Raw genomic sequence first — 16,812 nt, forward strand, 5'->3', positions numbered from 1 at the left:
GCATGCTTCTTTTCAGGATTTAGCACACTTGAAGAAGTTACATCCAACTCTCAATGGCATATCTCTTCATCAGTTTCATTTAAGAAGGAGCCCCTTGGCCAAAAGCCCATCTTCATCCAGCCTCTATCCAGCCTCAGGGTGCACACCGGGGAGACAGTCAGATTTCATGCCAGGGTTTCTGGCATTCCCAAGCCAGAAATCCAGTGGTTTCATAACCAACAATCAATTCTACCAACAAAAGATGTAGTTTTCCACTTTGAGGAGTCCACAGGCTTGGCTTTAATGCTTATAGTTGATGCTTACTCAGAGCATGCCGGGCAATACTGTTGCAAAGCAGCCAATAGCGCTGGGGAAGCCACTTGTGCAGCTACCCTCACAGTGACTCCAAAAGGTAAAGGAAGCCCAGCTTGCTTCAAAGACTTTGACCTGCTGCATCCCTGCTTCTCCCACTGTTGCTAATGAGAGTCTCTGCTGTGTGTCTAAGTGCATATTGTGGCTGGTCCATCATTTACTAACAGTTCCCCCTAAGTCCTCAACTATGGTTTAACCAGTATACTTGAAATCTCACTGAAGTATGTGTTCAGGGCATTCCACTAGTTATTATTTGGGAAGATCCCCTGGAGGATGGCATGGCAACCCACTCCAGTATTCTTGCATGGAGAATCCCATGGACAGAGGAGCCTGGTGGGCTACAGGGCACAGGGTCACACAGAGTTGGACACAACTGAGGCTACTTAGCATGCAGGCATCAACTTTGCTTGACATTTTTACTTTTCTAAACAACATCTCATCACTGCATCATTAATGATCTACTTGCTACCTATTGCTGATAAAGCATATGGGAGAGGGAGGACAAATGATATCCCAAATAGAGTCAGGAGAAAAGAGTGGTTATATCACTCTGTGAAGCTGCAATGACAACAGAAGGAAGGAAGCAGATACTTCGTGGCATCTGCGTGAGCCTTCATCGTCCATTCATCACAGCATCACTGGGAATGAACTCTCTTTTGTGTAATCCTGACACCCTGGAGCACACTGCATCTAGAAGGCTGCTTCTGAGCAACAGTGGTGTCTTTCATCTTCATCTGCCATGCCATTTTATTAACCTGGCCAAGTGACGAAACTTAGCTCTTAATATTGTTTTCTTTTTCTTGTCACTTATCATAAGTGCAAGCCCTAGCTAGGCAAAGTTCTGGGAGAGATCTAAGTGTCCACCAAGTCCCAGACAGCAGCAGAGTCCTCTTTCACAAAGCAGGACTGGCAAAATATTGCAGAGTGAAATGAAGTCATTTCAAAGATCATCATATGAATATGAATTGCAGGTTTTTGAAAGTGTATCTCAAAGTTGCACCCACACAGCTGCATCCATTGAAGATGTAGAGTTGCACCAGGCTGCATCCCTTTGACAAATTGCAGAAAGCACTGAGTTATCTGAGAAAAGTGCTGAAGAGCCAATGGGTGAAGTGCCAAAAATTCTCCTGCATCTTCAGGACCTCTCTGTAAAGTGCAGTGACACGACTCAGTTCCTCTGTGTTTTAGAAGATGAGTCTTCTGTTGATATAACTTGAATTTATGAAGATGTAAAGCTAGAGGAATATAAGAGAGTGAAGCAGTCACAAAATGGAAATATTCAGTCTCTTACCACATGTAATGTTCAGCTGGTAGACCAAGGAGTGTACAGCTGCATTGTACACAATGAGTATGGAGAGAAGACAATGTCAGCAGTGCTAAGACTAGAAGGTGGTTATTGGATTTTTAGCTCTGACTTGCTTCATTTCATCCTCATCACTTCATGCAGGTTTTCCATCATGCAAATTGTATCAATGAATATTAATTTAAACACCCTTAAGTTAACACTCTATTCATAAATGACTTGTGAAAGTCAACCAACTCATTGGCTAAACTTACGAACATGTAACTTTCCACTCTAGATTCACAGAAGCTTAACTTTCAAATCTGAGTTCAGGAAGTTAAGGTTTGTTTCATATGTGCCATTTTTTTCTAATGTTTACGAAACATACCACCTAGGAAGTGTACCAAAGTAGTTTAAGGTGTTATAGATCATTGAGTTTTTATTGAGTATTTATTATTGTGCCTGGCATTGTCTGGACCAAAATTAGTAGTCTTTAGACATTTCTCAATCAATGCCGCTGCTTTACAATCTCAGCTTCTTGCAGAATTGTAAAATTATCTCATAGCAAGATACTATTTTTGTTGTTATTGTACTTGACTCACCGCTGTGTCTGGAAGGACATGAATGTATTTATCTGGGCAGAAGATAATGTCTTCCTTTCATCCTTGGATTGTCTTCTTCACTATTAATGAAATGAGAAAAGTATTCTTCATGTACTCGAATCCTGTGCTGTGTGTCTGCAGGCAAAGGACCTTCACTGAATCCCATGGAGGGAGGTGGGAGGAAGAAGTTTGGGCATCTCCAAGAGTCTGTGGAGCTGTGCCCTTTAGTTCTTCCCCAATCCAGCCATGCTATTTTTGAGGTGTTAGAAATGAACAGGGGGGCAACACAGTGCTATTTGCATGGCCATCTTTGCACTGCATTTTGAAACAGATTAATTAACTCACTTAAAGTATCTGCAATCCTCACTCATCAGAAGGAGGATTTTTTTCTTTCTTGATCTGACGGTTTTGGTCTATAGCTGTTTCTGATTAATTTTCAAAGCCTAAGAAAGGAATAGGTCAAGAACTGAGGTCTAATTATGCAAATTAGATGAAAATTAAGTGGAAAATTGCACCATCCTGAAAGTGGACCCTCAGTTTCACCATGGCTGCTAGCTAGCACAGTCATCAGACAGGTAACTATCTACCTAGATGTGTTGTCTACGAGCCATGTAGGTGACAACTGGGACTGTTCCTGCAGTAAAATAATTGGGAGCTGGCTGTGTTTTTGGAGATGTGAGCAATGTAGGCCTTTCAACTTGCTTCCTAAAGAACTTGGTGCCCTAGGACTGTGTTTGATCACCATGTTCCCAGAGTGGATTTGAACTGGACATTTTTGCCTTGGAATTTTCAGTTCACTCAGTTCCAGCAGCTTATATTATTAAAATGTTCTTGGCCAATGAGCACTTTTTTTTCCCCTTGGCAAGTCCAGACTGCCTTATTTAAGAAAATTAAGACATAAGCCACTTTTAAGTGTATGAAGAGTAAAGGATCAGGCACAGTTATCTAATTATCTAACATGAGCCAGTCTTTATCTGGTCCTCTTTTATTTTGCCCTAATGACTTTATATAGGCTACTGAGTTAGCTACGAAAGTCAGGTAGGAATCTGAACCCCCGTAAGTCTGTTTGGGTAGAGTTCTCATGTGCATAGTAAGCATAGATAAATATCAGTTTTGAGACTAACGTGCTGCTTTCTCTCTCATCCTAATGACATTCCATCTCCTCTAAATTCTGCTTGTGTTTTACAAATGCAGCTAATTTATTCCTTTCCCAAACTTTATTCTTACCTAGCAAAAGTATACCAAATCCGAGCATTTACAAAATTACCCTTAGTTCAGACCCTAAAAGTATTAAAACACTCAAAGAGTCCCAACTTAAAACAACGCATGAAGTAAAGAGAGCGTCATCAAAGAAAACATCAAGTTTGTCAGTAACTTCATGCCAGAGACTACAAGGAACCGAGAAGGCAGGGCAGTAGACCCGCTGACTTGTGTCACGCAGACAGGAGAATGAGAGTGGACCTGGACATCTGCTTCCTCCAGAAGCCACCCCGAGATGATTGTGTCTAAAGGCTGTGACTTTTCCTTATATAATAAAAGCAACTTTGAGCTGAGGACTCTCTGTTTTGCTCTTTAACATATAATCGGACTTTGCATAAAGTTTTAAAGGTGGTTTCAAATCAAAAGAGTTTTTACTAGCAGGAAACACTTAATTCTTTAGGGAAAGCGGAGTTAAAAGTGGCAAGTTAGAAAATGCATGTTTCTTCTAAATGTGATTTTTGTCTCTTAGCAAGTATTCAGTCAATAAGACAATTGAAAGAAATATTCCTATAGTTTATGGATTGCTTTTCTCAATGCATGTAAAAGGCATGGGGAATTATGGAACTAAAAGTGGAAATTTCACAGAGAACCTAAAATAAAAATGTTTTAAAATCTTTCTGTCATCATCATGTACCTTACCAGCTCATTGATTTGTTTGGCATGGATTTTGAGGGGTGCATTTGGGGTATATAGTTTTCTATTATTATAATAAAGAGAAAATTGTAATTATATGAATCATGAATTGAGGCAGCAAGTATATGGAATTAATCATGAAAATCTCCTGTTTTTCCATTCCAGCTCCTGAATCAATGTTGCATGAGCAGATTGAGATGGAGATGAAAGGTATTGTAACATTGAATGTGAGATTTAAATAGAAATTCTGAAGGATTAATAAAATCCTTGAGCTTCCTTCTGTTAGTATTATTGAGAAAAATGACATAGATGTACAAATATATCTCTTAGAGTATATATTACTATGTCGCATGCCTGGTTTAATATGCTGATGGTTACATGCATTTCACAGTCATTTGTTTTGTGGTAATTTAAACTTTTATTTTTAAAATTTGTCAGCCATATTCACCTTCTTGTTTGCAGACATTTTTAAAAGCGTGTATTAGAAAAGGTTTTCATCTTAATGCATGAAATCATAAGTAGAAGTTTGTTTACAAAATCACAGTGAATTATATTGAACAATAGACAATAACCTAGCTGTCATTCTCAGAATGCAATGTCATGAATGAATTATAATTGAAATGCTTTTTTGTTTAGGATGTGTGAAAATGTTACATTCCCATTCTGGTTTACACTTCATGCACATACATCATTTTAACATTGATATGTCTCTTACACTGGCTTGCAGATAGCTGCCTTATGTGATCCTTATTGCCTGCTTTTCTTTGCATAACATCATGACTTTATGGCTGTATTAGTTCGAATAAACGCCTTCTCATTTTATCTTATTTTAGCTAATTATTTATGGTCGTAGTTCTCATATATATTTCTTAAATAGTTAATTCTCCAAAAATATAATAATTTAATCTATAATCAAAAGGATCAGAAAGGGCGTTTATTCCACTCTCTGCAAGTCAGGTAAGATTTGCCTCTTAGCCATCAAAAGAACAAAGTTTTCCTGCTCTCAAAACAAATATGCACAGGAACATGTTATTTTGAAATGCATTTTTGCTTGTTCAAGAAGAAATTTCAGCAGTTTGAAGAAAAGACCAGACAACGAACGATTTTCGTGTCAGAATCTTTTAAACAGAGCATGGTGTTGCGTTTATTCGAACAAATATGGTGAGTGAATTTTTTTTTATGGATTTGTGAGAATCTGTAGCATGCACTTTATTTCATTTTCTATTTTGCAATTTCATTTATTTTCAACTTTTTCAAATACTATGGAAAATAGTAAAATGCTTTCTAATTGAACTTTTTTTTTAGAGTCATCCTCTGAGGAAGAATCTGAGCATCCAGAAAGAGAGACCCGTGATGCTTTCTCAGATTCTGAAGACGTAGACCACAGCTCCATGACTGCTAAAAGATATGCAAGTAGAATATCATCAACAAGCTCCTGGCCAGAATATTTCAAGCCTTCTTTTACCCAAAAGCTTACATTTAAATATGTTTTTGAGGGTGAACCTGTTGTTTTTATGTGTAAATTAATTGCCTGTCCAACTCCAAAAATGACTTGGTTTCAAAACAATCGACCTATCGCAACAGGGCTTCGACGAGTCATAAAAACAGAGAGTGATTTACATCATCACTCTTCCAGCTTAGAGGTTAAAAGTGTCCAAGACCGAGATTCTGGAAGTTACAGATTATTAGCAATTAATAGTGAAGGCTCTGCTGAATCAACTGCATCGTTGCTCGTAATTCAAAAAGGGCAAGATGAGAAATATTTAGAATTTCTGAAAAGGGTAGAACAGACGCATGGAAATGTGGCAGCTTTAGCTGAAAGGAGAGAAGGGAGGTTGAAGGTTGACCTGAGGTTTACTGGTTCTCCCTTTAATAAGAAGCAAGACATGGAACAACAGGGAATGATACGAACTATACACTTTAAGACAGTGTGCCCTAGCAGGAAAACAGATTTAATGTATGAGGAAGAATATTTAGAAAGTAAATCTGACATAAGGGAATGGCTTAATGTAGGCGAAAGTTTCTTGGACGAGGAGACCAAAATGAAGTTGCGCCGTTTACGGGAGGCTAGAAGAATGTTGTTGGAGAAAAAGAAATTATCTCTGTTAGACACATCATCTGAAATAAGTTCAAGAACTCTAAGAAGTGAAGATAGTGATAAGGATGCTCTATTCTCTAGAGAGGAAATAAAAAGCAGTTCTATGCCTGATCTAGCTGACGATAGGGAAGAGGTAGATAATTCAACCGAGGGCTCTGTCCAGGATCTGCAGGTCCTTCCTAATTTAATGGATCAAAATGTGGAATCTGGAGAAGCTCCCACAATCTTTCACACTGCTGTCAATGAGGAAATTCTCCAGACTGAAATGAGAATGAGCCAAGAGGCATTTCTAAGAGAAGGTCTATCAAGAGACCATCTATACAGTAAGATTCTAGTAAATGAGACTATCCAAGCAGGAGAACAACTTGAAGCCATTATGACCCAAACTGAAATTGTAGAGTCATCTGAAGATACCGTGAATGTAAGTAAGAATGAGGAAATATTTGAGACTCCTGAAAAGGTATCTCAAGTCACTACACCATACACCAGTGAATCTTTTGGCTCAGTTGTAAATATCCAAGAAAGTGAAGCATTAGATATTGAAATAAGAAAAGATGATGTGAGAGAGTTACAACACTCCACCTCCGTTAAAGTTGATGAATTTGAAACTGAACAGGAAGAAAAAGCCACAAGATATTTTGAAAATCCTTTCCAAAAACGTCTGCAACGTTGCCCACCTTCATTTCTTCAAGAAATAGAATCGCAAGAAGTTTATGAAGGTGATCGTTGTGAATTTGTGTGTCATTTTCAAGGATATCCTCAACCCATAGTGACATGGTATAACAACGATACACCAATCCCACATAATCGAGGCTTTATCACTCAGACCTTCGAAAACTATTCAGTATTAACCTTTTCTTCTGTTCTTCCTCAAAATGAAGGCTTCATTACCTGCGTGCTATTTAACCAATATGGAACAGTAAAAACAACAAGTGTACTTAAAGTGAAGTCAAAACAAAGGCGTGATCTGGAAGCATATAGTGTCCCCGTGTTGCAAGACTATACCGATGAGGAAGAGGAACTGATGTTGGTGTTTGACCAAGCAAAAGGCATACCTCCTTCTTTAAGACAAGAGGGCCAAACAAACCTCCATATGTTAAAAACTAACCCACCAGTTCCTCCCTCTGCAGACACAGAATTGCTTTCCTTTCCTGTAGAAATTCAGATAACAGCAGCTACTCCTACCCCAGAACAGGATAGAGAGTCAAGAGACTTGTTTCAACTCGAGGAGTTGGAACCTAAAGCAACACCTCAGGATGAGGCAACTTGCTCACCAAAACACAAGTTCATATTCTCTTCTGACATTACTAACGAGCCACCAGATGTGTTACAGGAAATGCCACAACATGCCAGGTGTAGAGAAGGGGATTCCATAGTCCTTGAATGTTTACTCTCTGGTGAGCCTAAACCAGCTGTGACATGGTTCCACAACGGAGTCCTTTTAAGGCAGAACCAGAAGTTCCAGTTTGAAGAAATTAATTATTGCCACAGGCTATATATTAATGATGTTAATTCTCAAGATTCTGGGAAATATAGGTGCTTTGCTGAAAACAATTCAGGCACAGTTGAGAGTGTTTCAGACCTAACAGTGGAACCTGTCACTGACAGGGGATATAGTCAATTAGAAAATATGGGTGGAATTTATACCAGATATTCCAAAGATCAACATATTCAGGGAGAATCTGTAAGAGCACATTTTTATGATTATCCAACTGGTTCTTTTACTCCCCGATCCAGTATAAAAGAATATTCTGTAAGAGAGTATTTTCAAAGCCTTGAGACAGTTGAACAGATAGAACAGAAAGGCCATGTTACTTGCACATCTTCTAGAGAAAAACTGCCCAGATTTATGCAGTTCACTTCTAGATCCTTAAGAATCAACAAGCCTCTCCGAGCTGAACTCGTACAATGGCAAGATGAAGGGAAAGAGGAACATGTAAATGAAAAATCAAAGCCACACCAAGCAGAGGGGACTGTTTATCCATTTAGTGATGATTTCAGTGAAGTTAAAAATAGAAAAGAAGTAAGAAATGATTTTGGAAAATTCAGTGCACCAGAGAGGGAAAATGTGCAAGAATATGCCCAGCCTGACTATTTACCAAATATCCACTCTGAGAGAACTTCTGATAGTTTCAATATAAAAGAATCATCCATCGTTGTATGTGAAGAACCTTTTGGTGAAGAGACATACTACCCAGGAAAAAAGGTGAGGCATAGAATCATCGCATTTGAAAAGTTACAACAGGTAGAAAAAGGCATTCTAGAAAAAAGACCTACCAAGAAATCATTTGTGAATCCTCCTCAAAAGAAACTTGATGACAAAGACTTTCCATTAAGACAAAGAAAATCAAGACCAAGTAACCTACACACAAATGTGCATGAGGCAGAGGAAGTGTCTCCAAACACTGAACAGGATTCATCTAACATTGTAATGAATTTAAAGCTGCTTTCTTCTCAAACTCATAAGGAGTCTGAATTACAAGAAAGGGAACAACAGAAGGAAATAGCTCTTACAGATCAATCTGCAGTTTCTGAAAGGGCTGAATATGAAGCACCCGTTACATTTGACCTCAAGCAATTTCAGGCTCAAATAGAAACTGCAGATGTAAAATTTCAAGAAGTCAGATTACATGGTGATCAACCAGAAGAAACTTATTTTCAAACCCAGCATCCTGCTTCTGAAGCAGCCGATGCTGAGAATCTTGTATTTGATCTGAAACAAATGTATTCTCATTTAGGAGACCCAGCTAAGGAGTTTCAAGAGCAAAAAACTAGTCAAGAGCAGGCAACACCATATAAAGAGGAAGTTCCTAGCCCTGAAACCATACAATCTGACACACAGGATACCTCTCAAAGTGCGCAAAGTAACATACTTGCAAATCCAGAGATTTCTTCCAGTAAGGAGTTTTCAGATAGGACTCTGAGGGAGAAAAGTGGCAGTGATGAAAATGGCTTTTATTTGGAAAAACATACACAGGAACAAAATTTAGAAATTTTAAACACTGATATTTCTCTTAAAACTTTTTCTGAAGAGATCTATAGTGAGTCATGTGCCCTACTTCAGAGCTCATCTGCTAATGTAGGAGAAACTGATATTTCTGAGAAAAATGGAGATGGGAGTTTCATCTCACATTTGAAAAAAGCTGCAAGTGAGGAAAAGCTTTTAGAGATTTGTGAAATGGAGGAAGCACATACCTTGGAACCAGAGTTGACATCATTTCAAAAGCAAGATGGAGGGACAGAGGCATATACCACTGGAATTCTGGGAGACCACACAGGTGATGTTCAGGAAGCAGACACACTGCACAGGCAAATGCCCTTAAGTCAGTGCTTTCCCTTCCTGGTAACTGAGGAACAACAGAATCCAAACGAACAAGTTAGGGGAAAAACGGATACCCCTGAAAAAGAAAAATGTTATGAAGAAATTCAAGTACAGGATGAAACTTCTTTCTCCACTACTGAAAGAGAAAAGGTAGAAACTTGTTTTTCTGAAAACCCTCCTAAGTTGGATGAGGCACATACAACGGAGGTGACGGAATCTGAGACCTCCCTGACACAGTACTTACTTGCTGCTGGAAAACATGAAGTTCCTGAGACTAAAGACACGAGGCACAAGGCAGAACGTGTTCAGACTGACTCAGTCACATCAATGGAGGTTGAAGAAGTAACTTTCAACACTGTGTATGAGTATTACAGCCAACAACAGGAGTCACTGGGACGCCCATTTTCTCCTGAATCTGATGTTTCGATTGATGTGGGAAGTATCAGCAGTGAAGAAATCTCTGAGCTAGATCAGTTTTATACCCCACCATCCTCTGTTGAACATTTTGAAACTCCAAAGTCTCCTGATTTGTATTTTCCTCCTTTAGATACAACTAAAAAATTCTCAAGAGATTTAGGGGATAAGACTACTGAAAGAACCACAGCTCTAGAGGAAGCTAGTGAAAGGTACTCAACACCTTCTGAAGGCGAGGTAGCAGAAAGATATTCCACACCCCCAGGAGAGACACTAGAGAGATATTCCACACCTCCTGGAGAGGCCTTAGAGAGATACTCCACACCCCCAGGAGAGACCCTAGAGAGATACTCCACACCCCCAGGAGAGACCCTAGAAAGATACTCCACACCCCCAGGAGAGACCCTAGAGAGATATTCCACCCCTTTAGGAGGAAAAACAGCTGAAGAATACTCTATACCTACCAGAGGACCAAACCCCACTGAAAACTTTAAAAGGCACCCATCAGAGCTAGGAAGGGAGGACAGTCTGGCAAGTGAACATTTCCACACACCTACAGAAGACAGAAGCTCAGCCTATGAATTATGGCGTTCTGATTCCTTTGGCACACCCAGTGAAGCCGTTGAACCCAAAGACAATGAAATGCCTCCATCTTTTATTGAACCGCTGACCAAAAGGAAGATCTATGAAAACACAACCTTGGGCTTCATTGTTGAAGTTGAGGGCCTTCCAGTTCCTGGTGTGAAATGGTATCGAAATAAATCTTTGCTGGAGCCAGATGAAAGAATCAAAATAGAAAGGGTGGGTAATGTGTGCTCTTTGGAAATTGCTAGCATTCAAAACGGAGAGGGGGGAGAGTACATGTGCCATGCTGTGAACATCATAGGGGAAGCAAAGAGCTTTGCACACGTGGACATCGTGCCCCAACAAAAGAGAGCAGTGGCACTCCCACCTCCAGTAACACATCAGCATGTCATGGAGTTTGATCTGGAAAACACTGCGTCAAGGACCCCTTCGCCTCAGGAAATTATCCTGGAAGTTGAATTAAGTGAAAAAGATGTTAAAGAATTTGAGAAGCAGGTGAAAATAGTCACAGTTCCTGAATTTACTCCTGATCATAAAAGCATGGTTGTGAGCCTAGATGTTCTCCCATTGAATTTAGCAGATCCAAGTATGGCTTCAAGGGAGGCAGAAGACAAAGATTTAAAAATCGACTTAGAAGTATTCGAAATGCCTCCTCGCTTTGTAATGCCTATTTGTGATTTTAGAATTCCAGAAAACTCAGACGCTGTGTTCAAATGTTCAGTCATAGGCGTCCCAACTCCCGAAGTAAAATGGTATAAAGAATACACGTGTATTGAGCCAGATGACCTTAAATATGTTATTAGTGAGGAGAAGGGAAGTCACACCCTGAAGATTCGCAATGTTTGTCTTTCTGACAGTGCGACATACAGGTGCAGAGCTGTGAACGGTGTAGGGGAGGCGATCTGTCGGGGATTCCTCACCATGGGAGACTCCGAAATGTCGGCTCTGATGGCACAGAGAAGCAAAGTGACGTTAAGCAGTGTGAAGGAAGAGTTAGTCTTAAAGAGCAAATATGCAGACAGCTTTTTTGAATTTCAGGTGGTAGAAGGGCCTCCCAGGTTCATCAAAGGTATTTCTGACTGTTCTGCACCGTTAGGTACAGCAGCTTATTTCCAGTGTTTAGTCCGTGGCTCTCCAAGGCCCATGGTTTACTGGTATAAAGATGGGAAGTTAGTGCAAGGAGCAAGGTTCAGTGCCGAGGAAAGTGGCATAGGATTCCACAACCTGTTCATAACAAGCTTAGTGAAAGAGGATGAAGGTGAGTACAGGTGTGTAGCTACAAACAAATCGGGCATGGCTGAGGCCCGCGCTGTGCTAACTCTCATTTAAGCTCTATGCGATATGTTAGTGCCCCCATGATGATGAGAATTGATGAGTGCTTTCACTGTTTCCAAATTATGTAGATCTGATAGGTTTCCAAATACATCTGCTCTGTTTGAACACATTACACTGAAAAAACCCTGGGAAAACACTTTCTCTATGTGGAAATCTCTTGTTTGTAACACATGTAAATATTCTGTTATCTAAACTGTGGGATCATCACCTGTGTCAATTCTGCTGTGACGCATCAAGCACTATTAAACATCTCCTTGGCTACCTACTTGTTGGCATTTCTGCTTTACCTTCCTTCCTCCTCCATAAAGTGTGTCAGCAGCATGCATTTCTCTTTTAGCAGATAAACTGTCTATGTAAAGTAAACTGTGAAATGGAAGACCATGTCAGATGACCACACAGACAAATGGTAAGGTAAAATCTCTCTGCTCGGAGTAGAAGTCAGTTTTGAAATAATAACCCTTTTTCATCCAAATTCATGCTTATTTACTCAGACTTTGAATAAACCAAACAGCAATAGAAACCAGCTTTGCCCAGTTGGTAACTAATTCTATAATTTGTTTTACCTTGTAGTCTTAATATTTACTTTTAGCTCTTTAAAAAATATTTTCCTTATTAATATTCCTCCTCTTAAGCATTTTAACTCTTGCTGGTGTTGAAGGGACCAATGGTGCTCTCTTGGTGGATAGAGTTCACCTAGACATTTGCAGAATATGCAAATAAATATCTTTCCACTTCTGGAACTGCTTCATTTTCTCAATTTTTGAGATAACATTAAGTATAAAAATGCAACATTAATTTGATACTGGCCTGGGATGAGGAAAGGACTACTGTATCTCATTTACATATAAATTTTAAGCTGTAGTACAATTTCAGAATCTTTAAAATTAGAAAAAGAAAGTGGGATACTTTTAATATTGAGGCAGTATGGCAATTTGTATTTCAGATTATATACAAATAATTAGCTTGCCTGTCATTTTCCTGAATTTTATTTTTAAAACTAACTAGAAATTAATAAGCATTCAAATTTAAGATTTATCAACATATATGTTTCTAAAGTGACTCTTTTGGTTTTTCAAAGTTATAATTATATAAATTCACAAAATCCTTAATGTACCTATGTGCCACTGTGAGCTAAATTTTCTCTCATATAAGATGTAATAAATACAAAGAAATTTAGTTTTCCTGTATAAAAACAAAGGGTTAGCCCAAAAGACCTCAGAAGCAATCATTCAACTCTGATTGTATGTCATCCCAGTCAGTAGTAACTTCTCTTAATATAATTCAGAATGTATTTTAGCTTTGCCACAGTTGACAAGAGGAATAATAGAATATAGTAATTAGATTATGAAACTTTTCTTCTTCCAGCTCTATAAATTACTCACTATTATCTTATGGCTGTTTTCCACCCTGAGTTGAGCAATGTTTGCATACTATGATCATTTTAAATATACTAATTTTAATTGAATTGTAAAGCATTAGTCCTTTAAATTTTCAAAAGAATCCATATATCCAGTTATGTTTATTGTGTTTCTTTCATTGGTCAAATTTTTTATTCCCACAGTGAGGGTTCCCTAAAAGCCTTTCAAATTAAGGAAGAAACCTGGGAGTATATGTAGGATCTAGACAGAGCAGTCAGGCTTATACCCCACGCTCCTCCCTGCCCCGCAGAAGAACATTGGCTTTGCTTAGAGTCACCATAACTTATCAATATAGATACACTGTTGTGGAACTATCATTTCTGGTTCAACCAATGAGCACACAATATCTGGTCATAATTATAGACATGATGTAATATATCACATCATGAATCCCTGCAATAAAACTAATTCTACAGTTTAGAGACTTGGGGATTTATTCTACTCTTGATCACATAATGGATGTTTAAATAAATTACAAATTCAAGTTATGACAAACAAGCACACTTTACGCGAACGTTATACAGCATCACAATAGTTCAAACCTGTTCTTAAAAAAAAGAAGAAGAAAAGTTTTATTGCCTTTTTGGATTGGCAGAAAGAGCTGAAAACTATACTTTTATGCTTATAAAAAGGTGGGCTTTATTTGATTTTGCTCATTAGAATTCTGTTAGTCTCAGGAGCATTAAACTTGAGGATATTCAAAATAGCAATGACGGAGTAAAGAAAAATAAGCCTTGCCCACACGTGGCTTACTTATTGTTACAGATAATTAAATGGAATTTTTTGTTTGCCAGCTCAATGCCATATAACTTAAAAGCCTGAGATATTAATTTCTCTTATGCTAGATATAAAATTCATTGTACTACGCATAGTAGAATCTAGACATAATTATTAGCTATTACTACTGCATGTATTTTTAACTATACCTTTCATGTTTCAGCACTCTTGAATTTCCTTTAGTATCTTTTTATGGTTACTATACCATGTTTAGAAGAAAGGGAAAACACTGAAAATATTTCAACATGTTAGTGAGTAGGGGTATTTTCACTATATTGACATTCACTCCCTTTATAGATATTTTGGGAGTATAAATGAAGGGAAAGCTGACATTAGTGATAACATTATAGATTAAATGTGAAGTTAAGTGGTCATTAGAATGTGAAATTAATCAATGTTTTTACAACTTACTAATTGAAATTATAAATAATTGAGTATTTATAGATAAGTTTTATCAATATATTTATAGCCAACAGACACTGGAGTCTTGCTCTTTACTGCTTATACGTTTGTATTAAAACATAAGACTGTTCCCTGTAATGCAAGTGGAGTGAGCTAATACAATAGTCAAACTACTTTTAGGTAAAGTAATAAAACTATTATTAACAGAGCTGTTCTACATACCTAACAAATTTAATGAAAAGCTAATCCCTTGTTATCAAATTACATTTCTTTCATTCTGTTCATGAAACTTTAAAGAACATCTGTTATTCATTGCTTGTTTTTCTGTTCAATAAGACTGTATAGGTATTTCTTGTGCAATAAAATATAATCAAATTTTTAATGCTGGAGTTTTCTCTCATTTCTGATTCTCCCATTTTCTTAGCATAAGCCTCATTATAAAAGCTTTGCTGAAGTGATGTGGCAATTTACACAGGCAAAAGAAGCCCTGCATTTCTAGTAACTGAAAAACAGTGGTTCTCTTACAAATTCAGATCAACCATTTTCTGTAGCCACTTATTTTTAATAATGGCTTCAGTTTATAAGCAGTAACTAAAACATAAATGTTTTATTTTGGAAATAAGTAGTCTTCAATTTGACAATGAAGATCATTCTTAAACTCAAGAAAATTCTAAATGTAAGAAATAATTATGGATATTTTTAGGCATTTATTTAAATAGTCCTCAATTCTTTTTTATTTAATATTTAAGTAATATTAAATGATATTAGTTACTTAATGTTTATTGGAATTTTTAGTTAAAACTTACGTTTTAAAGAAAAATATTTGGATCCAGAATTCTTTTATTATAAATATATAGCCAGCAGTTTTGCAAACTTTAGAATTGAAACTATCACAAAGGAAAACTCATAAGAACATCTTTAAAATTTATAAACTCTAACACAAATGAAATGGATTGAAAGTTGCATCAGTACTTATATAATAAGCTAAGGTTAAAATTTTTAGAAATGTGCTTTTTGATAAATTGATCTCATGATAATTAACAATTTCAGGAATAAAGCAGAAGAAGACTGTCAATTGGTGTGTAATTCTTTGACTTCTTCGTTTAAGTAAAATTGATAGTACAATAATAATCATTTTTTCCCATACAGAGTTTTCTATTTCTCTTCCGTCTGCCGAGGAAGAAGGACCTCAAACCTCTAGCTGTGACCTTCAGTTATCTAATAGAAATGAAACACTTGAACCTTTGTCTGAACCTTCAGTTTATTCACCTAAATTCGATTCCAAAAAGGAGGGCAATGCCCCAGTTTTCATCAATGAAGTGTCAAATGCTGAAATAAGCATAGGGGATGTGGCGAAGCTGTTTGTTACTGTCATTGGCATTCCCACACCCCAGATACAGTGGTTCTTTAATGGAGCAATGTTAACCCCTTCAGCTGACTACAAATTTGTTTTTGACGGTAATGATCACAGCTTAATCATTCTGTTCACCAAACTGGAGGATGAGGGAGAATATACATGTATTGCCAGTAATGAATATGGGCAGGCAATGTGTAGCGCATATCTGAAAATAAATTCTGAAGCCGAGGGCCATGAAGAACCAGAATCGGCAGAGGAGAAGTCTCTGGAAAAGCTCCAAGGTCCTTGTCCTCCTTACTTCCTTAAGAAGTTAAAACCAGTGCACTGTGTGCAGGGGCTCCCTGCCATCTTTGAATACATGGTAGTCGGAGAGCCTGCACCCACTGTTTTGTGGTTCAAAGAAAACAAGCAACTTTGTACCAATGTTTATTACACTATCATTCATAATCCTGATGGTTCCGGGACATTCATCGTCAATGATCCTCAGAAAGAAGATGGCGGTCTCTATGTCTGTAAAGCGGAGAATGTGTGGGGTGAGTCCACCTGTGCAGCAGAGCTATCTGTGCTTCTGGAAGACACAGACATGACTGATGCCACCTGCAAAGCAGCGTCCACACCAGAAGCTCCGGAAGGTTTTCCACACACATTGTTAAAGGCCCCTGCACTTGAGACGTTTGACTCAGAGCAGGAAGTTGTAACTTTCGTAAAAGATGCCATTTTGAAAGCTGCTTTAATTGCAGAAGAAAAACAACAGTTTTCTTATGAGCATGTGGTTAAAACCAATGAACTAAGCAGTCAAGTTACTTTAAAAGCTGAGCAACTGCAATCCACAGTCATGTTGGGGCATGACATGCCCACTCCTGAAAGCACCAGAGAACTTCTTTCCATCAGTGACACTATTCATGTCCAGCCTATCAAGGAACTACCTCCCAATTTACAGCTGCAAATTGCCCAGTCCCAGGACACCCTCTCCAGA

The 16,812-nt window shown here is 38.0% G+C and overlaps 1 protein-coding gene across 1 annotated transcript in view; it reads left to right on the plus strand.

The window, feature by feature from the left end:
- The window catches only part of TTN (titin), a 274,932-nt gene that overhangs the window by 49,839 nt on the left and 208,281 nt on the right, over positions 1-16,812 (plus strand). Inside the window, exon 45 of the mRNA XM_081579499.1 lies at positions 4,294-4,338. Within this exon, the coding sequence (XP_081435625.1) occupies positions 4,294-4,338 (45 nt within the window). The remainder of the gene's footprint in view (positions 1-4,293; positions 4,339-16,812) is intronic.

The sequence above is a fragment of the Giraffa tippelskirchi genome, chromosome 3 (genome assembly GCF_054371585.1).
Source record: "Giraffa tippelskirchi isolate mGirTip1 chromosome 3, T2T-mGirTip1v1.2.pri, whole genome shotgun sequence".
NCBI classification, from domain to species: Eukaryota; Metazoa; Chordata; class Mammalia; order Artiodactyla; family Giraffidae; genus Giraffa; species Giraffa tippelskirchi.